At 44.0% G+C, this 25000-nt stretch overlaps 2 protein-coding genes and 1 long non-coding RNA gene across 4 annotated transcripts in view; 2 read left to right on the top strand and 1 right to left on the bottom strand.

The window, feature by feature from the left end:
• The window catches only part of LOC125295872 (cytosolic 5'-nucleotidase 3-like), a 38911-nt gene extending 37813 nt beyond the window's left edge, over positions 1–1098 (top strand). The window contains exon 7 of the mRNA XM_048245439.1: positions 1–1098. This exon is cut by the window's left edge and continues 1234 nt beyond it. The gene's annotated coding sequence lies outside the window, so the exon portion shown is untranslated.
• A 609-nt stretch (positions 1099–1707) lies between these two features.
• Positions 1708–2540, top strand: LOC125296101. The gene is made up of 3 exons (XR_007193715.1): positions 1708–1720; positions 2089–2208; positions 2512–2540. It is a non-coding gene; the product is annotated as an uncharacterized LOC125296101 (long non-coding RNA).
• Positions 2541–6853: 4313 nt separating this feature from the next.
• The window catches only part of LOC125296100 (peptidyl-prolyl cis-trans isomerase FKBP10-like), a 23512-nt gene continuing 5365 nt past the window's right edge, over positions 6854–25000 (bottom strand). For both annotated transcript variants that reach the window (XM_048245783.1, XM_048245784.1), the window contains 8 exons: positions 22909–23098; positions 21813–21958; positions 19170–19359; positions 17098–17243; positions 16238–16424; positions 15894–16036; positions 14270–14433; positions 6854–7701 (listed from right to left, as the gene is read on the bottom strand). In XM_048245783.1, the coding sequence (XP_048101740.1) occupies positions 7513–7701; positions 14270–14433; positions 15894–16036; positions 16238–16424; positions 17098–17243; positions 19170–19359; positions 21813–21958; positions 22909–23098 (1355 nt within the window). In that variant the 3' untranslated portion in view covers positions 6854–7512. The remainder of the gene's footprint in view (positions 7702–14269; positions 14434–15893; positions 16037–16237; positions 16425–17097; positions 17244–19169; positions 19360–21812; positions 21959–22908; positions 23099–25000) is intronic.

Below are 25000 nucleotides of genomic sequence, written 5' to 3'. Positions count from 1 at the left end.
TTAGAGATGTAACCGGTCTAAAGTCTGCATGGAGACAACACACCTGCTGACTTTATTGAAAGGAATGCAGGGTCTCTCCAGCAGGGTCTCTCCAGCAGTATCTATCAGTAGCAGGGTCTCTCCAGCAGTATCTATCAGTAGCAGTAGTTAGTGGGGGCATTATTTTTATGATTTCCTGGAACCCCTGGAATTTCCTCTTAAAGAACAAGCTGCACATAAAGGCTGGGGTGAGGGTTGATGTTGGCAGTAGATCAAGCTGCACATAAAGGCTAGGGTGAGGGTTTATGTTGGCTTTAGGGTGAGAGTTGATGTTGGCAGTAGAACAGGGTAAGGGTTGATTTTGGTAGTAGGGTGAGGGTTGATGTTGGCAGTAGAACAAGCTGCACATAAAGGCTAGGGTGAGGGTTGATGTTGGCAGTAGGGTGAGGGTTGATGTTGGCAGTAGAACAGGGTGAGGGTTGATGTTGGCAGTAGAACAAGCTGCACCAACCCCAGACCTACAGGAGTGGGGACTGGGACCTATATAAGCAGGCCAGGAACAAGCTGACAAAGGAGATCAGGGTAGCCAAAGCTAAGCTACAGTAAGAAGCTAAAAAATAGCCTCTCAGCCAACAACCCTGCATCAGTTTGGAAAGGCCTGCAACAGGTCACAAGAGATTACAATCAGGTTACAAGAGACCCCCCTGCAGAAAATCCCAGACTGACTGGTCCGTGTATCATTTGTTCATTTGATATTCAATTGAGAGTCCAAAATGAAAAAAATAAACTTGTTATTTCATGTTTATGAATGTGATACAAATAACACTTTGTTTTTCAGACTTTTGATTTCATGGTCAGATCAAAAGTAGACCGTTTAAAAAACGGCCTCAGGGCCAAAGCTGATTGTTTATGCAAACCTGGCCAATAAAGCTGATTGTTTACGCAAACCTGGCCAATAAAGCTGATTGTTTACGCAAACCTGGCCAATAAAGCTGATTCTGATGCACGTAAAGGGTGAGGGTTGATGTTGACAGTAGACAATGTGCTCTCTACTACTGACAGTACCCAAGTTTAATTGGAAAACAAAAATGAGCTGACATATTCAGGGCCTAAATCCTGAGCCTGGACATTTTTTGGCTGGGGATGTTTGGGGGTAGAAGAAGATAACTTTTCTTAAATGCAAGCACCCTGCACTGGTAGACAAGTGGAGAAAACATTTCGGCCTACACCATTATATATACATTTTCAGATTTCACTGTTTGAATGTTAGCAAGAAACAATGGCCTACAATGGCGTGGACCTAGACTTAAATATGCATAAATTAGGCTAGGCCTGCTGATGACTGCAAGAAGGATAATTCTATAAGAGTGTCCTCAGTCGATGGGACCCACTTCGTTGTAGGCCATGGATTCCCAACCTTTTTGGCAGGTGACCCTATTGATGATGGCAGGTGATTTGGCAGGTGACCCTATTGATGATGTCAGGTGATTTGGCAGGTGACCCTATTGATGATAGCAGGTGACCCTATTGATGATAGCAGGTGATTTGGCAGGTGACCCTATTGATGATAGCAGGTGATTTGGCAGGTGACCCTATTGATGATGTCAGTTGACCCTATTGATGATGGCAGATGACCCTATTGATGATGTCAGGTGATTTGGCAGGTGACCCTATTGATGATGGCAGGTGATTTGGCAGGTGACCCTATTGATGATAGCAGGTGACCCAGGTGATTTGGCAGGTGACCCTATTGATGATAGCAGGTGATTCTATTGATGATGGCAGGTGACCCTATTGATGATATCAGTTGACCCTATTGATGATGGCAGGTGACCCTATTGATGATGTCAGGTGATTTGGCAGGTGACCCTATTGATGATGGCAGGTGATTTGGCAGGTGACCCTATTGATGATAGCAGGTGATTCTATTGATGATGGCAGGTGATTTGGCATTTGGCCCTATTGATGATGTCAGGTGATTTGACAGGTGACCCTATTGATGATAGCAGGTGACCCTATTGATGATGTCAGTTGACCCTATTGATGATGGCAGGTGACCCTATTGATGATGTCAGGTGATTTGGCAGGTGACCCTATTGATGAAAACAGGTGACCCTATTGATGATGGCAGGTGACCCTATTGATGATAGCAGGTGACCCTATTGATGATTTCAGGTGACTATTGATGATGTCAGGTAATTTGGCAGGTGACCCTATTGATGATAGCAGGTGGGGGTAGAAGAAGATAACTTTTCTTAAATGCAAGCACCCTGCACTGGTAGACAAGTGGAGAAAACATTTCGGCCTACACCATTATATATACATTTTCAGATTTCACTGTTTGAATGTTAGCAAGAAACAATGGCCTACAATGGCGTGGACCTAGACTTAAATATGCATAAATTAGGCTAGGCCTGCTGATGACTGCAAGAAGGATAATTCTATAAGAGTGTCCTCAGTCGATGGGACCCACTTCGTTGTAGGCCATGGATTCCCAACCTTTTTGGCAGGTGACCCTATTGATGATGGCAGGTGATTTGGCAGGTGACCCTATTGATGATGTCAGGTGATTTGGCAGGTGACCCTATTGATGATAGCAGGTGACCCTATTGATGATAGCAGGTGATTTGGCAGGTGACCCTATTGATGATAGCAGGTGATTTGGCAGGTGACCCTATTGATGATGTCAGTTGACCCTATTGATGATGGCAGATGACCCTATTGATGATGTCAAGTGATTTGGCAGGTGACCCTATTGATGATGGCAGGTGATTTGGCAGGTGACCCTATTGATGATAGCAGGTGACCCAGGTGATTTGGCAGGTGACCCTATTGATGATAGCAGGTGATTCTATTAATGATGGCAGGTGACCCTATTGATGATATCAGTTGACCCTATTGATGATGGCAGGTGACCCTATTGATGATGTCAGGTGATTTGGCAGGTGACCCTATTGATGATAGCAGGTGATTCTATTGATGATGGCAGGTGATTTGGCATTTGGCCCTATTGATGATGTCAGGTGATTTGACAGGTGACCCTATTGATGATAGCAGGTGACCCTATTGATGATGTCAGTTGACCCTATTGATGATGGCAGGTGACCCTATTGATGATGTCAGGTGATTTGGCAGGTGACCCTATTGATGAGAACAGGTGACCCTATTGATGATGGCAGGTGACCCTATTGATGATAGCAGGTGACCCTATTGATGATTTCAGGTGACTATTGATGATGTCAGGTAATTTGGCAGGTGACCCTATTGATGATAGCAGGTGATTTGGCAGGTGACCCTATTGATGATGGCAGGTGATTTGGCAGGTGACCCTATTAATGATAGCAGGTGATTTGGCAGGTGACCCTATTGATGATAACAGGTGACCCTATTGATGATGGCAGGTGACCCTATTGATGATGTCAGGTGATTTGGCAGGTGACCCTATTGATGATGTCAGGTGACCCTATTGATGATGGCAGGTGATTTGGCAGGTGACCCTATTGATGATGTCAGGTGATTTGGCAGGTGACCCTATTGATGATGTCAGGTGACCCTATTGATGATGACAGGTGATTTGGCAGGTGACCCTATTGATGATGTCAGGTGATTTAACAGGTGACCCTATTGATGATAACAGGTGACCCTATTGATGATAGCAGGTGACCCTATTGATGATTTCAGGTGACTATTGATGATGTCAGGTAATTTGGCAGGTGACCCTATTGATGATAGCAGGTGATTTGGCAGGTGACCCTATTGATGATATCAGGTGACCCTATTGATGATGGCAGGTGATTTGGCATTTGACCCTATTGATGATGTCAGGTGATTTGACAGGAGACCCTATTGATGATAGCAGGTGACCCTATTGATGATGTCAGTTGACCCTATTGATGATGTCATTTGACCCTATTGATGATTTCAGGTGACTATTGATGATGTCAGGTGATTTGGCAGGTGACCCTATTGATGATGGCAGGTGACCCTATTGATGATAGCAGGTGACCCTATTGATGATTTCAGGTGACTATTGATGATGTCAGGTAATTTGGCAGGTGACCCTACTGATGATAGCAGGTGATTTGGCAGGTGACCCATTGATGATATCAGGTGACCCTATTGATGATGGCAGGTGATTTGGCATTTGACCCTATTGATGATGTCAGGTGATTTGACAGGAGACCCTATTGATGATAGCAGGTGACCCTATTGATGATGTCAGTTGACCCTATTGATGATGTCATTTGACCCTATTGATGATGTCAGGTGATTTGGCAGGTGACCCTATTGATGATGGCAGGTGACCCTATTGATGATGTCAGGTGACCCTATTGATGATGGCAGGTGATTTGGCAGGTGACCCTATTGATGATGTCAGGTGATTTGGCAGGTGACCCTATTGATGATGTGTCAGGGTGACCTATTGATGATGACAGGTGATTTGGCAGGTGACCCTATTGATGATGTCAGGTGATTTAACAGGTGACCCTATTGATGATAACAGGTGACCCTATTGATGATAGCAGGTGACCCTATTGATGATTTCAGGTGACTATTGATGATGTCAGGTAATTTGGCAGGTGACCCTATTGATGATAGCAGGTGATTTGGCAGGTGACCCTATTGATGATATCAGGTGACCCTATTGATGATGGCAGGTGATTTGGCATTTGACCCTATTGATGATGTCAGGTGATTTGACAGGAGACCCTATTGATGATAGCAGGTGACCCTATTGATGATGTCAGTTGACCCTATTGATGATGTCATTTGACCCTATTGATGATGTCAGGTGATTTGGCAGGTGACCCTATTGATGATGGCAGGTGACCCTATTGATGATAGCAGGTGACCCTATTGATGATTTCAGGTGACTATTGATGATGTCAGGTAATTTGGCAGGTGACCCTACTGATGATAGCAGGTGATTTGGCAGGTGACCCTATTGATGATATCAGGTGACCCTATTGATGATGGCAGGTGATTTGGCATTTGACCCTATTGATGATGTCAGGTGATTTGACAGGAGACCCTATTGATGATAGCAGGTGACCCTATTGATGATGTCAGTTGACCCTATTGATGATGTCATTTGACCCTATTGATGATGTCAGGTGATTTGGCAGGTGACCCTATTGATGATGGCAGGTGACCCTATTGATGATAGCAGGTGATTTGGCAGGTGACCCTATTGATGATTTCAGGTGACTATTGATGATGTCAGGTAATTTGGCAGGTGACCCTATTGATGATAGCAGGTGATTTGGCAGGTGACCCTATTGATGATGGCAGGTGATTTGGCAGGTGACCCTATTAATGATAGCAGGTGATTTGGCAGGTGACCCTATTGATGATATCAGGTGACTCTATTGATGATGGCAGGTGATTTGGCATTTGACCCTATTGATGATGTCAGGTGATTTGACAGGAGACCCTATTGATGATAGCAGGTGACCCTATTGATGATGTCAGTTGACCCTATTGATGATGTCATTTGACCCTATTGATGATGTCAGGTGATTTGGCAGGTGACCCTATTGATGATGGCAGGTGACCCTATTGATGATAGCAGGTGACCCTATTGATGATTTCAGGTGACTATTGATGATGTCAGGTAATTTGGCAGGTGACCCTACTGATGATAGCAGGTGATTTGGCAGGTGACCCTATTGATGATATCAGGTGACCCTATTGATGATGGCAGGTGATTTGGCATTTGACCCTATTGATGATGTCAGGTGATTTGACAGGAGACCCTATTGATGATAGCAGGTGACCCTATTGATGATGTCAGTTGACCCTATTGATGATGTCATTTGACCCTATTGATGATGTCAGGTGATTTGGCAGGTGACCCTATTGATGATGGCAGGTGACCCTATTGATGATAGCAGGTGATTTGGCAGGTGACCCTATTGATGATTTCAGGTGACTATTGATGATGTCAGGTAATTTGGCAGGTGACCCTATTGATGATAGCAGGTGATTTGGCAGGTGACCCTATTGATGATGGCAGGTGATTTGGCAGGTGACCCTATTAATGATAGCAGGTGATTTGGCAGGTGACCCTATTGATGATATCAGGTGACTCTATTGATGATGGCAGGTGATTTGGCATTTGACCCTATTGATGATGTCAGGTGATTTGACAGGAGACCCTATTGATGATAGCAGGTGACCCTATTGATGATGTCATTTGACCCTATTGATGATGTCAGGTGATTTGGCAGGTGACCCTATTGATGATGTCAGGTGATTTGTCAGGTGACCCTATTGATGATGTCAAAAGAACGTTGGCGACCCCCATCAGTGACAACATGAGTTGTAACATCCCTTGATTTCCCCCAAATGTCCTAGCATCTCATCTCTGCTGTATCGTCCAGCTGAGCAGCTGAGGGCGCTATTTCCCCCAAATGTCCTAGCAAGCTCATTTGTGTGTCTGACTACACTGGTTGTTTTGCTACTTTGTTTGGAATGTTGATAAAGCATTATTACCCATGATGATCTCATGTGGGATGTCTAGGCTACTAGATTGTAATGACTGATCCAATGAGTTACTAATGAGTCTGCTGGATGCCTTTTCTTCCTACAAGAACGTGAAGCCAAGTCCCACCCTACTCTGCTTTTGATTGGCTAAACACATTTGTTAGGTTGAAAGCGAGAGCTGGCATTGGCATCTCGAACAACAAAAATTATGACCCTTGTCTATAATGATTTCCCACCATTTTTTCTCCTCAGAGCCGCGACACGCTGGAGATCTGGCACAGTGCCAGAATACTTTAAGCCCTCTAGATTCTCCGACAGGGTCTTGACCAATTCTCAACTCAAAGATTCTCTGAGACGCACACACACACAAGGGCATCACACGGGTGGCGAACTTTATTAAAAGGGTTTTATTTTGTCAGGCTTAAACCCAGAGCCATTTTGGTCATAATCACACAGAAGAGGGCAGCAACCCCACAGGAAGTCTTCACACACATGACAGAAGAGGGTAGCAACTCCAGGAGGAAATGTGGAGAAACTCTGGGTTTGATACAACTGAGCAGCTTAGTTACTACAGTACAGTAGGCTACAGTCACTGACCCAGAACTGACCCAATCTTTGAGTAACCTCTCTTACTGGATGGGAGTGGCCAGAGTTTAAACTCAGGTTTTTAACAAAACAGATTTACACACAATAATCCATCTCACCATTCACCCAGAAGTGTAATAAATATATCTGTCCGACCAGGAGTGTTGCACATAAATATATCCATCCGACCAGGAGTGTTGCACAAATATATCTGTCCGACCAGAAGAGTTACACATAAATATATCCGTCCGACCAGAAGAGTTACACATAAATATATCTGTCCAACCAGGTTTAGTGTGTGTGGGGTTTAACCAAACAAAACCAAACACAACAACAAAAACAAAACTTGAGTAACAGTTTGCTCCTGAGTTTTTTAGAGTTCACCTGTGTGTGTGAATGTGTGTGTGTGTGTGCGCATGTCTGTGAATGTGTTTGCATGTGCTAGTGTTATAGTTTGTGTCATTATAACTCCTCATGAAGAGCTCTCTCTGCGTCTTCCTGCACTTTCAACTTCAGCTCATCTGCTGTGATGCGGCCATCTTGGTTTCTGTCCTGGTTCTTGAACATGTCGGCAATGACTACCGCAGACTCCACCCCTGGCTTCAGACGGCCACGCCCCTCCGCCACCTGCAGCCTGATGAACTCCGAGAACTGTGGAGGGGAGAGAGGAAGGGGAGGAGCTTACTATGACATCATAATGGAGCTCTCTATAGGCGTGTTCGACTTGAGGCAGATCTGTGCAGATCTGACGTGATGCATGCTGGGTTGAACACAATGCATACTGGGATAGACGCAATGCTTACTGGTTAGAAATTTTGTCCGACTTCTGTCAGCCGGGGAGGGACTTACCACCGTGACACCACGTCACATGACCTTAAAATATCGCAGGAGTCTTAGCCTGCAGACAGATCTTGCAGTTGCCTTCCACGAGCTGCACAAGCTAAAACACGCCCTCATGACGTCAGTTCAAAGACATGATAGGGCCATTTGGGAGGAATGTCCTCATGACGATTTTGACGAGAGTCTCATGCTGCTTTCTTATGTTGGAATATGCAAAAATAAACAGAAATCGAAGGGATACCTTCTTATACGTGATTTCTGCAACAATGGTAGGCTAGCCTACTGAAAACGTTTGGATATTCTGTTATTTCCTGCTGTTGGTTAAATAGATAGACACACATATAGGGAAAACACTTGATATTGAATTTATGTGCTACAATGCAGGCCTGTTAACTGTGTGACAACAGTGGTTTATTTAAACTACATCATAAGAATTTATTTCGTCAGTCATCATGCTCATTTTAATGAGTAAGAATGAAAGTTCTGCTGTATTTATTGCCAACAAAATTCCGCGATATCTCCCACGAGTCACGTCAGGCAGACTGTAGCCTGTCTGTCCGGGATGAGCTGCCCTCTATTGTAGCTCCTCCCGGCTAGCCTCTGAAGATCACGCTTACGTAGAAAGCCAGACCAAGTCAGATCTGCCTCAAGTTGAACACGCCTATTATATATAACTGGAGAGAGTGACTAAGTCCCACCCCCATTCATTTCAATGGCCCATGCTAGGCTAGCTACTTCAGCCAAAAAAGCATGAAATTGACCGCAGCCATCTTTACGAAAATGGCGTTTCATGGGTGTTTGTTTCTGGCACCAGCTAGCTAAGCCTATTAGATTTCACGTTACAGACGGAGACAACGTAAGGTACAACGGTATGTCGTTGATGAAGATTGGACATTCCCTCAGAGGAAAAGAAGTTGTTCGGGAACGCGCTTTACCTCGTTATAAGCGCAAATTCATTTAATTGGTTGGGATAACATTTTGGGAATGGTGGTAAAGTTTGCCCCGTCTCTGAAGTCCTAGGTTATTTTATGTGATATGTGTGATAATAAACTATGCAAATCAATATTGTGTCACTTATATTATGTCACTTATACTATATTTGGACAGGTTGTAGGCCTATTACGCAATAGGCTATCCAACGAAAATGACTATTAATTAAGTAGACATGGTATGTAGGAAACGTGTGGATAGCTGGGATTTTTGCTGCACCCAGTGTGAATTTGCAGCTTGTTAAGCCTAGGCTACATTTGCAGGCAGACGAAATGAAGCCAATGCAAGTTAAACTTTGATAGAAGCGCGCATCCCTCGGGTTGTGGTTCGAGCAGGCATAGAGTCTGCAACTGTTGTTGGACATTTGGCTTTTGCCTCGACTGGCAGCCTCAACATTTAAATCAAATGCATAGCCTAATCATGTCAATGTTGCAAGAAAGCAAACGAAATAAGTCATTGACATTTGTTTCGCTTTTAAATCAATTTGGGAGACATAGGTTACATGATCCAGACGCTATGCGTTCTACAGACCTACAGCCTGCGTTTTAAAATAGTCTTCATACACAACGCAATGAGTAGGCTAATAATTGGATATAGGTCATTGCTATGCATCTGCCAAAGTGTATGGTCATAGTCAGTTACTTTAAGGTAATTGGCACCCCACATATACGGCAAATAATAGCCTAATATGACAACATTAAAATGTTTCTTTTATTTACCACAAAGTCCGGTAATACAGCCTAAACCATGTAGGCATTAAGTCAAGTATCAGTAGCTTAATCCAAGTAGTTAGTTGTTTATTTGTCGTCTTCCAGAAATGCAAACCAACATGGACGCGCGAGGATGCTCGTGCCCAACACTAAACTCGTGCATGAGCTGTCATCTACCAATCAGCATGTAAAAACTGGTGCCAGAAGTTGCAACCATGTAACGCCATGTTTTCAAAAATGTCAGCAAAAATGTCGACGACCAAAGTGGCTGAAGCTAACCCTTCAAATCCTGACCCCCTGCTGTGTCATATACCAAAGTGTGTGCCTGTGTTTGTGTGAGGATCTGTGAGCAAACTCAGTGTAAAGTAGGGATGTACAACATTGGCCGTTAATTCCGTATGATATTCCGTATGCTGTTATTCCATGTGCCGATATTTCCAAACTCATTTTGGCTGATTGCGGATACCAATATATCCAGACATTCACTCATGAAAAATAAGATGTAAAATGTGCAATTTGATGTTTGACTTCAAATAGGATGAGATCTATATTTGTTTTTTTAAAATGAGTTGTATGATGCCTCTGAAACCCAAGTAGGTTGTGCTGATTATAGTCTTGCTGATAATAGTCTTGCTGATAATAAATAGTCTAGCTGATAATAGTGTTGCTGATAGTAGTCTTGCTGATAATAAATAGTCTTGCTGATAATACCGTATTTTCCGGACTATAAGTTGCACCGGAGTATAAGTCGCACCAGTCAAAAAATGTGTCATGAAGAGGAAAAAAGCACATATATAAAAACATATATATAAATATATATATATATATATATATATTGCACCTGAGTCGCAGGACCAGCCAAACTATGAACTAGATGTACCGCATAGCGGTACAAAATATGACCGCCGCTCAGTCCTGTACATCCATTCCGCGAAAATAAATCACACTTCAATTTGTCTCCATATTTTACTCCATCCCCACTCTTGAAACTTTTGTGTATGCTTGTTTGGCATGCCTGAGTGTGTCGCGGGCTGCACAGAAAAGTAGCCTACTGGTGCTGAAAAGGTGAATAGATTGTAGAAAAGCCAAAGAAGATGTAGCATTGTTATAAAACCTTTAAAATCTCTAAACAATCACAAGTAGGGCAGATCACAGTTCATCCATTGCAACTGGATTGATGAAAGGTCACTTACACCTAGGCTACATTGTATTTGGGAAAAGCAAAAGGTATCAGCATAATGTTATTTATTTATTTATTTATTATGTATTTATAAACAAAAACATCTCTGTCAGTTCCATGCCGCTTTTCAACAGCTATCAAAACAAAAGGTCATTTTGGATGGATGGATTTTTTTGTGAATGTTTCTTCTTCTACATAAGATTTTATTCATCTTTAGTTCATGTAATACTTTATTGTCAATGCACAAATTAAGTAACAGTAGTCTGAAACGTTATTGTTAATGCACAAATTAAGTAACAGTAGTCTGAAACGAAATGCTGTTTTACATCTAACCAGTGGTGCAAATAACTGACATGTCCAAATGGGCCTTGATGAAATGCGTCGCTAGACTGTTCATACACATTTTAACGGGCCAAAGTTGAAGAGCTTTTGTCCGTTATTGTTCGTTACAAATATAGGCTGATTCATGTTCCCTTGCATTGTGTAACTGAGGTCCATGGCTAGTCTGGCTTTCATCAGACCAAGCTCAATCTTTTAAGAAATCAAAAAAAAAAATAAATAGCGGGCAGATCAGGCTGGGTTCACCCAGCCTAGTCCATAGGCACCCGATATTGTTTAATTTTCAGATTGAGATATACACGCTTGGCTATTCTAAATGCAAAATGCATTAGGGAGTTATGACAAAACTGTAACTAACAAACTAGATCCTAATAGAAAGCTGTTAGCTTCCCTAAGCTACAGGTAGGATTATAAGGTAGGCCTATTTACAACATAAATTGTCAATAGGCTATGCTGGCTTACACAAATAAAATCTCCTTTGGAAACCAATGGCTTACTTAACTTACAGTAAAAAGCGAAAAGTTGTAATAAAATTCACGCAGCTCCATGAGTCAAGGAAAGTGCTAATGAAGTAGCCACTTCTAAATGGGACCCACTACACAGTAGCTAGTAGGTGTGTTGCTAAAAGCAGCCATAATGAAATGAAGGTGTCATTGTTTGGATACTTCACACACACGTGCTTTTAATTTCACAGACTACAACTACCAAGCTGGAATCAAAGCACATCGATTCCCTCTCACACCTGCACGCACTTAAAACAAAATAAACAGGCGCCTCAGTCTCACGATGTATAGGCAAAACTGTATCAGACCGGGTGTAACGTTGGTAAATCTTCCATTGCACAGAATGATTTTGTAGCACGTGCAATAAATGACAGTCGAAAGATACAAACAGTGCTGCTATCAATTTGTTTGGTATAACCGCATTTATAGTTTTCTACAAATGCAATCAATCAAATGGGCCTCCATCACTCAACCAACGCTAACGGTAACATTACCTAGGTCCTTATTGATATTACAAGATTAACGTATTCGCAGTAAAACCAAGCATGTCCGATAAACATCCTCAGATTTATTTCGCTTCAAGAAGAAATGGGAATTACACTTCATGTGAACATCGTCCTGTCCTTATTAGATGTTCAGCTGCGGTAAATTACAGTCCTTGTAGGAAGTGTCCATTGTTTTTCCCCAACCCACTTTTAACTTCCAACAAAATTACGCCTCACTGCAACGATCGCCATCTAGTGGACAAAACGACTACTTATCGCCAATACTGAAAATGCAGCCATGATTATGATGATGATGAATATTTATTTTGGCTTTCTTTGATCCTACTGAATTTGTAATTATGTATCGGTCGCTCTAATACCGATAGTATGTGGGTGCCTGTGTGTGTGCATGTTTATATGTGTGCACCGGGCCATTTACAGGCCAATGAGTGTACAGTCACTAAATGTACACATAACCTAATTTTTTAGACCCCCCATGGATGAAATTCTCTGAAACTTGGCATACCCCAGAGAGAATGCCAGGTCAATCATACACATAAAATTTGGTGCAGTTCTGAACATCTTAACTGAAGATAGGGCGATTAAAGCAGAATAATATTGCATTTTCATTTTTTTACCGGGGTGGGGGTGCAAATCACAAATGAGTGATTATGAGCCAGGTTGATGTGGGCCCTTGAGACCAACATACCATAAAAGAGAACTGTGTCTGCCCTACCCTCCTTTCGGGGGGTCCAGTCCAGCGGGGGGGCTGCAGATCAAAACGAAAAATGACGGTTCCATGCTATCCATGTGGGGGGTACATGCCCACCAAGTTTTGTGTACCCCGGTCTTTCAGTGTCCCGAATCCTTGTTGGTGTACGTCACTAAATGTACACATAAGTTATTTTATTGTAGGGCCCCATTGACTGAAAGTACACAAAACTTGGCATGCATTCGAGGGTGTCATAATGATCCTACACTTTTAATTTTGTGCAGTTTTGACCTTGTCCGCCAGAGATATTGTGGGATGAAAACACCTAATTTTTTGCTTTTTAATTTTTAACTAGGTGGCTTATACATGAAATAAGTGGTAATGGGATGGGTTGACATGCCCCTTAAGACCAACATACAAAAAAAGGTGGACCTCCTAGGCCCCACGGTTCTCGAGATATTCACAGAAAACTGTCTCCGGCCACCTACAGGCCAGTTGGTGTATAATAACATAAATTAATTTATTGTGTGGCCCCCATGAACGGAATTCCACAAAACTTGGCGTGCATACAGAGGGTGTCATAATGATCCTACACTTCCAATTTCGTGCAGTTTTGACTATGTTAGGTCACAGATACCTTCAATTACACCACCTCATTTTTACTTTTTTGTGTTTAACTAGGTGGCGCTATACATGAAATGAGTGGTTATGGAATGGGTTGACATGGCCCCTTGAGATCAACATACAAAAAAAAATTGGTCCTCCTAAACCCCTACGGTTTTTGAGATATTCACAGAAAACTGTGTCTGCCCTACCTCCTTTCGGGGGTCCAATTCAGCCGGGGCTACAGATCAAAACGAAAAATTATGGTTCCATGCTATCCATGTGGGGTTACATGTCCACCAATTTTGTGTACCCGGTCTTTCAGTGTCCCGGAATCATTTACGGAAATTTGGGCATGCGAAAAAGAAAAAAAATAAATCTGACTAAACCTATATGACCGCCGCTTCGCTGCGCGGCGGTCATAATAAAAGTGCGACTTATAGTCCGGAAAATACAGTAAATAGTCTTGCTGATAATAGTCTTGCTGATAATAAATAGTCTTGCTGATAGTAAATAGTCTTGCTGATAATAAATAGTTTCGCTGACAATAGTCTTGCTGATAGTAGTCTTGCTGATTTATCTGAATATCTGTAGGAATGCTCATATCGGCTAAGGGTAATATTACAATCAGCTTTTCTTCAGCAATTATTTGGTTGCTGATACCGATGTATGTATATATATATGTGTGAGTGTATAGGTGTGTGTGGGTGGGTGAGTGAGAGTGTATGTGTGTTTGTAGGTGGGTGGTTGGGTGAGTGAGAGAGTATGTGTGTATATAGGTGTATGTGAGTATGTAGGTGTGTGTGTGTTTGTAGGTGTGTGTGTGAGCGAGAGTGTATGTGAGTGTGTCTCCAGACCTCCTCTAATGGCACCTCCTCGTCGTGATTCATGTCGAGTTCCTGGAACAGGTCTGCGGGTCCATTGTCCAGCCACACGAACAGGTAACCAGGGGGAAGGCCCTTATGCAGCGACACCAACTCCAGCTCAAACACTAGCACAGCACTGCCAGGGACGTCACCAGCTGAGGAACACACACACACACACACAGTTAAACCACCAGCACAGCACTGCCTGCAACATTAGTTAAAACACCAGCACAGCACACCACTGCCTGTAACTTCAGTAGAGACTGAGTTACGTTACGGTGTAGAGTAGAGACTGAGTTACGGTGTAGAGTAGAGACTGAGTTACAGTGTAGAGACTGAGTTACGGTGTAGAGACTGAGTTACAGTGTAGAGTAGAGACTGAGTTACGGTGTAGAGTAGAGACTGAGTAGAGACTGAGTTACGGTGTGGAGTAGAGACTGAGTTACAGTGTAGAGTAGAGACTGAGTTACGGTGTAGAGACTGAGTTACAGTGTAGAGACTGAGTTACGGTGTAGAGACTGAGTTACAGTGTAGAGTAGAGACTGACAGTGTAGAGTAGACTGATTACAGTGACTAGTAGGAACTGGAGTTTCTGGTGTAGAAGTAGAGACTGTGGAACTAAGACTGAATTACATGTGGAAGTAGAAACTTGGAATTCTGATTAGAGACTGAGTTACAGTGTAAAGAGACAAGTGCAGTGTAGGGAACTGAATTCTGTGTAGAATAGACTGGAGATTACAGTGTGAGTGTAACCCGAGGAATTACAGTGTAGGACTGAAATTCTGATGTAGAGACTAGATTTGTACAACTGGAGAGAAAGACTGAGTGTAGAAATGTAGACAGTGTAGAAGACTGAGACCGTGTAGTGTAGAGAGTTAAAGACTGAGTTACGGTGTAGAAAGTAAAGACTGGGATTCTGATTGTAGAACCGGTGTGTGGAAGTAGAGGCTGGGGATTCACGGTGTAGAGTAGAAGACTTGAGGTTCTGATGTAAAGAAACTGAGTTCTGTTGTAAAAAGCGAATTCTGAGGGTAGGAGCAAATTCTGATGTAGAGTAGAAACGGAGTTACGGGGTAGAGACTGAGTTAGGCACAGGTGGACTCCAATCTAGTTCTAGAAGCACCTTAAGGACAACTGATAAAAATAGGATGCATCAGAGCTGGATTGCAAGCATCATAACAAAGGGTCTGAATCCTTGTGTAAATGGAATATTTCAGTCTTTTATTTTTTATAACTTTAGAAAACACTCCAAACACCTGCTTTTTTGTGGAGTATTGAAGTATTTTGTGTACTGTAGATTGATGAGGGAAAATAATTAATTAAATCCATTTTAAGAGGAGTCTGAAACATAACAAAATGTGGAAAACGTGAAAGGGTCTGAAACCTTTCCAGTTGCACTGTGTAACAGACAGGGCTGTGGTGTGACAGTTGTGGTGACGGTGTTTCAGGGTAAAGACAGTTGTTGCTGAAGGTAAAAGGTGGTAGTCGCTGTGGTGGCGGTGTTTTGGGGTAAAAGGTGGTAGTTGCTTAGATGGCGGTGTTTTGGGGTAAAAGGTGGTAGTCGCTGTGGTGGCGGTGTTTTGGGGCAAAAGGTGGCGGTGTTTTGGGGCAGTACCTCCTTTCTCTCCGTGGCCCAGGTGGGGGGGTATCAGCACGGTCCTCCGCTCCCCGACACACATCCCCCTCAGGCCCTCGTCCAGGCCGTCAATCACCTTATCCGCACCCAGCGTCACGTCCTGGGGGTCTGAGTAGTCATTCCTGCGCGCGCGCACACACACACACACACACACACACACACACACAGACCAGACATGCGCAAATCAGATGCACACACACAGACCAGACATGTGCAAATCAGATGCATACATCAACAGATCAGATCCACATGGAGTGAGGGTGTGTGTGTGTGTCCTACAGATCAGATACACATGCAGTGAGGGTGTGTGTGTGTGTCTTTACGAGCTAAAGAGGCGAGTCCCATCCAGAAGGGAGCAGTTGTAGTGGTACTGGACGAAGTCGTCCACAGCGCTAGTCTCGTTGCACTCGACCTTGCGAGTGACCTGGATATCCACCGAGTCGGTGGGATTGTGGAAGTCGACGACGTGGACATCGAACACCAGAACAGCTGATCCAGGAATGTCCTTCCCTGATGGCAGCAGAGAGAAACGGTGAAGAGACTCTTAACCCTAACCCTGCCCAAACACCTTTAACCCTAACCCTGCCCAAACACTCTTAACCCTAACCCTGCCAAGGCTGGCTGGTGTGTTTGTACACCTGTATGTGTGTGTTTGTACACCTGTATGTGTGTTTATGTTCGAGTTTGCTTGTACTCCCACTTTATGGCAGGGTGTCCAAAACAGTAGAAGTTTATCATTGTATCATTAAAGTAATATAAAGTTTATGAAACTTCCCCTTTAACTAGCAGATATCACTATGAAACTCAACTGCATGATATGGGTGCAACCACGTTACTTATTAAAATTAGCAATGTGTGGGTCGTGTCAGGTTGGATCTCCAAAATGGGTCAGACGGATGCAGGACCCGAGCATTACTATGACCCGAGCATTACTAGTGGGCTGATATCAGAACCGTTATTCAGTATCTGTGATTCTGTGAGAAGAATCTGCAGTGGAGGTGGACATGTCTGTGTGTGTGTTAGTGTGTGTGTGTGGTGTGTGTGTTAGTGTGTGTGTACCTGCTCCATGCTCCCCATAGGCCAGGTGTGGTGAGTGTGTGTGTGTGTAGTGTGGTGTGTAGTGTGGCGTGTGTGTGTGCGTGTGTAGTGTGGTGTGTGTTAGTGTGTGTGTGTGTGTGTATACCTGCTCCATGCTCCCCATAGGCCAGGTGTGGGGGCATAGTGATGCGCCTCCTCTCCCCAGCACACACACCCTGCAGCCCCTTGTCCATCCCCACGATCACGTAGCCCAGACCAATGTAGGTGTCATACGTCTGGTTGCGCCGGTAACTACACACACACCAACCACACAAACACACACACCACAAAAATACACACACACACAAACAGAGGCGGAGATGTTCACACGCATGGTTTTCAGACATGCTATGCTGTCAACTCACAGGGTATCAGACATGGAAATATGTAAACATGCCTGACTATTGTGCAAATCAACAATAATGATGCGACATTACTGTACTATTATTAAGTTTGCAAACGTTAAATATCTGTCCACATGATTGAATGCCCCAGATAATAAGAGTTAATACTGCTAACCCTAGTGCACTAGCCTACTGCACCCTAGTGCACTAACCTACTGGACACTACCCTACTGCTAACCCTAGTGCACTAGCCTACTGCTAACACTACCCTACTACTAACCCTAGTGCACTAAGGAGGATGGACACTAGCCTACTGCTAACCCTAGTGCACTACCCTACTGCTAACCCTAATGCACTACCCTACTGCTAACCCTAGTGCACTAGCCTACTGCTAACACTACCCTACTGCTAACCCTAGTGCACTAAGAAGGATGGACACTAGCCTACTGCTAACCCTAGTGCACTACCCTACTGCTAACAATACCCTACTGCTAACCCTAGTGCACTGCCCTGCTGCTGCTGGCCCTGGTGCGCTAGCCTACTGCCCTAGTGCACTGCCCTACTGCTAACAATAATACCCTGCTGCTGAACCCTGGTGCACTGGCCTACTGCTAACAATACCCTACTGCTAACCCTAGTGCACTAGCCTACTGCTAACACTACCCTACTGCTAACCCTAGTGCACTAAGGAGGATGGACACTAGCCTACTGCTAACCCTAGTGCACTACCCTACTGCTAACACTACCCTACTGCTAACACTAGCCTACTGCTAACCCTACTGCACTACCCTACTGCTAACAATACCCTACTGCTAACCCTAGTGCACTACCCTACTGCTAACAATACCCTACTGCTAACCCTAGTGCACTAAGGAGGATGGACACTAGCCTACTGCTAACCCTAGTGCAATACCCTACTGCTAACCCTACTACACTAAGGAGGATGGACACTAGCCTACTGCTAACCCTAGTGCAATACCCTACTGCACTAAGGAGGATGGACACTAGCCTACTGCTAACCCTAATGCACTACCCTACTGCTAACACTACCCTACTGCTAACCCTAGTGCACTACCCTACTGCTAACACTACTGCACTAAGGAGGATGGACACTACCCTACTGCTAACAATACCCTACTGCTTACCCTAGTGCACTACCCTACTGCTAACCCTACTGCACTAAGGAAGATGGACACTAGCCTACTGCTAACCCTAATGCACTACCCTACTGCTAACACTACCCTACTGCTAACCCTAGTGCAATACCCTACTGCACTAAGGAGGATGGACACTAGCCTACTGCTAACCCTAATGCACTACCCTACTGCTAACACTACCCTACTGCTAACCCTATGCACTAAGGAGGATGGACACTACCCTACTGCTAACAATACCCTACTGCTTACCCTAGTGCACTACCCTACTGCTAACCCTAGTGCACTAGCCTACTGCTAACACTACCCTACTGCTAACCCTAGTGCACTACCCTACTGCTAACCCTAGTGCACTAGCCTACTGCTAACACTACCCTACTGCTAACCCTAGTGCACTACCCTACTGCTAACCCTAGTGCACTAGCCTACTGCTAACACTACCCTACTGCTAACCCTAGTGCACTAGCCTACTGCTAACCCTAGTGCACTAGCCTACTGCTAACACTACTGCACTAAGGAGGATGGACACTAGGGACACTAGCCTACTGCTAACGCATATGGGTCCTGTGCCTGCCCACTTTACCTGGGTAATGGGCGGAGTACCTGTAATAGAAACTCACCTGTAGACACACACACTCTCACAAGCGCACACACACACACACACACACACACAGGCGTACCTGCTGTCGAAGGTGTGCCCGTTGAGGAATGTTCCGTTGTAGTGGTAGCGGATGAAGTCTCCAGAGACTGAGTGCCTGGCACAGGGCTTTGGAATCTCCAGCGTTTCCACGACGACATCGTCGTTGGCATTGTGGAGGTCTTCCAGGACCACGTCAAACAACAGTGTGGCATGGGGGGGCACACCACCACCTAAACACACACACACACACACACACACGTTAAACAACAGGGTAGCATGGGGGCACACCACCACCTAAACACACACACACACACACATCAAATAACAGTGTGGCATGGGGGGACACCACCACCTAAACACACACTCACACCAGGGGCGTCGCCAGCCGATTTTACCGGGGCTTCAGCCCGGGGTAAATTGAGCTCAGCCCGGGTAGCCAAAAAAATGTTATTTAACTTTTTTATTTTGTTGTGCATTCTATCCCTCGTAGCCTGTTAGAACAAGGAATCCCGAACACTAAACTCTGACAAGGAGAAGCAGAACGGGCTGGGCTGGGGGTTGGGTGGAGAGCGGCAGAGGGTTGCTTCGCTTCGCGGTCTGGTCTGAGATCAGTGGATCTGTGCTCTTAACTAACGTTACTGCTGTCAACTCACTGGGTGGTTCAGCGTCATAGGTTGTAGTAGGCCTAGGCCTAGCCTACGTTGAGAAATCAGACGTGACATGGCCATGCAAAAAACAATTTAAACTGTTTGGCTTTTTCAAACGAAGGCAAAGGGTAAGAATTCATGTTTGCAAACTGAAATAAGCTTAGTCCTGTCCGACCAACTCCATAAAGGCCAGCTATTAGTGTTGTTTACCTATCCTATCGCTAGCTGGCTAGCAAGCTATCATTAGTAAACACTAAGCAGGAGTCAAAATTAACTTTTTGAAATGTGGATACCATTCACTATCTTGAATATCTTCACTGACAAATGAGGTGGCGAAATTCACCCACCATTCAATAGGTAGGCTAATCCGTATTTTCTGTCTGAAATCTACCAACTTCAATATTTACCAGCATTTTGTCTGGTGCAATTTTGAGCCCTGCTAGTAGGCTAAGCAGGCAACTGCAAGGCATCTGGTCAGGTTAATTGGCACGACACATTTCAGTGCTCGTTTTGAGAGAGAGAGAGAGAGATTTATTACACTCAGCTCTAAATAACTAAATTTAAAGGCTAAATGCTTTCCTTCCCGTTGTTGAACATTTGGTAGCCTACTGATGTTCTGAGGAGCAGACGAGGATGTTAACAAAACATTGCAGTTTTGATACACAGTAGGCCTGCAATGTAGGATTTTTCGTAAGGGAGATGTTTTAACAGTAACAAACTATAAACCATTAAATATCTAGAGGGGGCTGAGACAGCTTTCATTCACCCTGTAATGAGCCATTTAACCATCAAAGTTTCATGGGAATGAATGAACATGTTCCATGGGAATGTGTTTAAATGTCCACTGAAATGTATGCAAATGCCCTATCCATAAGCAAAGCATTTGTAATTAGAGCTGAACATTGCAATCTCAAAAGTTCTTTGTATCCTGCAATGTAGTAGTATGTTTTTGTTGGTTTGCCACACACTGATCTGATTCCATGATTTTGTAGAGGGTAGCTCTCTCTCTCTCTCTCTCTCTCTCTCTCTCTCTCTCTCTCTCTCTCTCTCTCTCTCTCTCTCTCTCTCTCTCTCTCTCACACACAGTGTGCAATCCCATTTTAACATCAAACATTTTACTGTCTTTGTGGTAGATCTCTGGCATAGATCAAACAACAAAAGAGCAGTCAGGTGATGGAGAGAGAAGGGAGATCAACAGAAGGAGGTGCAGAACATTTGCTTAATGATACATTACATGCAACCTCACACTTAAACGTGCATGTACCTAGTAATTCAATAATAAATCATTTGGGCAGTCTAATGTAGTCTGTTGCCTACTACAATGACAGCTTTTATGTACTGTATATATAAAAAATCCTCAGCTAATCTTTACATTTACATCCGGTCCAGCCGGGCTAAGCCTAGGTTGTCCTGAAAGTCTAGAAACACCCCTGACACACACACACACACACACACACACACACACACACACATCAAATAACAGGGTAGCATGGGGGAACACCACCACCTAAACACACACACACATCAAATAACAGGGTAGCATGGGGGCATACCACCACCTAAACACACACACACACATCAAATAACAGGGTAGCATGAGGGCACACCAGACACACATTCGCACACTCAAACACACACACACACACTCGAACACACACACACACACTCAAACACACATACGCATGCTCAAACACACACATACATATGCTCAAACACACACACACACACTTGCTCAAATACTCAGATGTGTGTGTATCTGACCATAGCCCTTCTCTCCGTAGGCATGAAAGTGCTGTGTGTGTGTGTGTGTGTGTGTGTGTGTGTGAGAGTGTGTGTGTTTGGGAGTGAGTGTGTGTGTGAGAGAGAGAGTGTGTGTGTGTGAGTGTGTGTGTAACTAACCGTAACCCTTCTCTCCGTAGCCGTGGAGAGAGAGTGTGTGTGTGTGTGTAACTGACCGTAGCCGTGGAGAGAGTGTGTGTGTGAGAGTGTGTGTGTGTGTGTGAGAGTGTGTGTGTGTGTGTGTGTGTGTAACTGACCGTAACCCTTCTCTCCGTAGCCGTTGAATGGAGGCACCGTGAGGCTCCGCCTCTCCCCCACACACATGCCCTGAAGCCCCTCCTCCAGCCCCGCGATGAGCCAGCCCTCCCCCACCAGAGAATCCTGCGTCTGCTGCCGCTCATAGCTGCACAGGATACACACACAGAGACACATCAATAAAACATACACACACACACACATCAGTAAAACACACACACACACATCAGTAAAACACACACACCAGTAACATCAGGTACACACACACACACACACTTGTCATCAGGCATCCAGAACCCTGTCGGGTCTAAACTGCAGAAACTGCACTCCCAAAACTCTAGTCATCATAATCCCAAAACTCTAGTCATCCCTCATTAGATCTAGTCATCTTGAATTTCCCCTTGGGGATCAATAAAGTATCTATCTATCTATCTATTATAAATCTCAAAACTCTAGTCATCATAATCCCAAAACTCTAGTCATCATGATGCGAGTAATTCCCGCACATATGTTGTACATAGCAGGCCTATTTTCACTTTCTAGAGTGCGCATTCATTACATGAAAGATGTTTCATACCATACATACAGCGATCAAACATTATCAAATTTATCATGACGTGTTGTCACAAACACTTACACCTATTAGAAAATCAAAACCAAAATCATGTAAGTAAAGACTGTTAAGTGTCGTTCTCTCACTGACGCCTGTAATAAGGAAAATGTGATTCCGGTTTGTAAAATATATTTGTAAAATATATAAACAGGTGTGTGCGCACGCACACACACACACACACACACACACACACACGTTAGCAAGTGATCAGACATACACATTAGCTCACACACACACACGTTAGCAAGTGATCAGACACACACTGACGCTTACACACACACACACACACGTTAGCGAGTGATCAGACATACACATTAGCTCACACACACACACCGATGCTTATACACACACGTTAGCACTTGATCACACACACACACACGTTAGCAAGTGATCACACACACACTGACCCTTATACACACACACACACACGTTAGCAAGTGATCAGACACACACATTAGCTCACACACACACACACTGATGCTCACCTGGAGTCGAAGGGAGTTCCGTCCAGTAGAGTTCCGTTGAAGTGGAACCGCACAAAGTCGGACTTCTGGACAGAGCGGCCGCAGTTAGCCGGTCGGCTGACGGAATGGGTCAGAGTCCGGTCCGCTCGGTTCCACACGTCCAGCAGAACCACGTCAAACACCAGCGTAGTGTCCGGCTTTATGACATCACCTGACCAGATAACCATATGCTTTATGACATCACCTGACCAGATAACCATATCAAACACCAGCATAGTGTCCGGCTTTATGACATCACCTGACCAGATCACCATGCCATCACCAACCACCATACACATATGTGTGTGTCTGTTCTGCATGTGTATGTCTGCACCACTTGTGTGTGTGTCTGCCTGGTGTGTGTGTGTCTGCCTGCCTGCATCGCGTGTGTGTGTGTGTGTTTGCCACGTGTGTGTGTGTGTGTGAGGGTTTGTTTGTTTGTTAGTTTGTGTGTGTGTGTGTGTTTGCCACGTGTGCGTGTGTGTGTGTGTGTGTTTGTGTGTGTGCGTGCGTTTGTGTGCAGGTCCCATGTTCATATCATCATGTTCATATCATAAATGCTTAAAATAAATGTTTAAAACCTGTGTAGAGTCAGTTGGCATCTGCGACTTGTGTTGAGATGTGTGTGTGTGCGTGCATGCGTGTGTGGTAGTTAGGGTAGTAGGGTTGGGTATCGTTTGTGTGTCTGTGTGTGCATGCGTGCCTGCGTGTGTCAAGGTTAGGGTTGGGTATCGTTTGTGTGTCTGTGTGTGTGCATGCGTGCCTGCGTGTGTGGTAGTAGGGTTGGGTATCGTTTGTGTGTCTGTGTGCGTCCGTGCGTGCCTGCGTGTGTGGTAGTTAGGGTTGGGTTCTCGATTCCGATTTTTTTTAAAGGCAGGGTCAAAAAAAAATGTAGGATATTTTAAATGAGCTAGCTAACCAACGCTCTTTCTCAGGGTATCTGCACATTTTCCAAGTGCAAATTTAAAGACTTTTTAAGACCTTTTCAAGACATTTAAATGAAAAAATTAAGACTATACCACGGCAAAAATAAATATATGACTGTTTATGCAATAGTTTTTTTTCCTACTAATTTTAACCCCCACCCCATTTTTGATTTCTACAGATGTTACCAAATATATTTTGGCGAAAGAAAAATAATTGTGTGTGAATTAACTTCACAGCTATAAATGCCCAATTTTAGGGTCTGGGCTGCTTGCTTTTGAAGCTGGCTGTACATATTTGTTTTTTGCTTATTGCTGAGGCTGACGGTTCTTCACCTGTGTCTGTAGTAGCCTATGCTACTTGCCAAAGACGTGCACTGGACTGGATTGCCTTCAATATTTTTTAGTTAGACTAAGCTATTTACATATTTTAATAAGCCTACTTTATATAATTTACTATGTGCATCTATTGTCCAATATGCAGCATAGCACATTAAAGTTAATCTACTACTTTACATTGTGCATACCAGTTGTAACTAAACCAACCAAAGCTTGACTGAAACATTGTAAAACCATTGACTTGTTTTAAATTAATTAAGAGTCCTCCTTGCATGGTCCTGCTGAAAACTGCTGGTTTCATCTCAAACGCATGCGTATTATGAACACATTTTTTTTTTTTTTTTTATGTAGCCAGTCGCCGACATTCAAAAATATGCGGTTATATTTCACAACTTATCGCGAAGTAGGCCTGCAAGCCTACTGGGAAAGCGTAACAAACAAGCTGCTGGCAGATATTACAGGTAGGCTATTATAGCAGACAGATATTTTCTTCCCTAGGCTAGGCCAGCAACCTGCAGCTGGAAAGATGCAAACAGATCAACTTAACATGTACGGTATTTCCTCCTGATTGCAAAGCACTCACACATAATTTGACCAGTAGTCTTCAGCCCATAGTCTGTGAAACAATGCTGCGTCGAGCAAAGATTCTAGATGCCAAAGCGCCCAACTCAAAAAAGAGGACAAATGCGATCCGACTTGAGGCTGCGCCCGGACACCGGACAGGGCTTTTAAAATCCATATGTCCGGTCTAAATTCGAACGTATGACCAACCTATCGCTAACTAGCTTACCAACTCTTTCTCCCGCTCATTC

This window comes from Alosa alosa, chromosome 6 (assembly GCF_017589495.1).
Source record: "Alosa alosa isolate M-15738 ecotype Scorff River chromosome 6, AALO_Geno_1.1, whole genome shotgun sequence".
Taxonomy (NCBI): Eukaryota; Metazoa; Chordata; class Actinopteri; order Clupeiformes; family Clupeidae; genus Alosa; species Alosa alosa.
The sequence above is the reverse complement of the archived record's forward strand: the minus strand, read 5'-3'. Positions and strand labels throughout refer to the sequence as shown.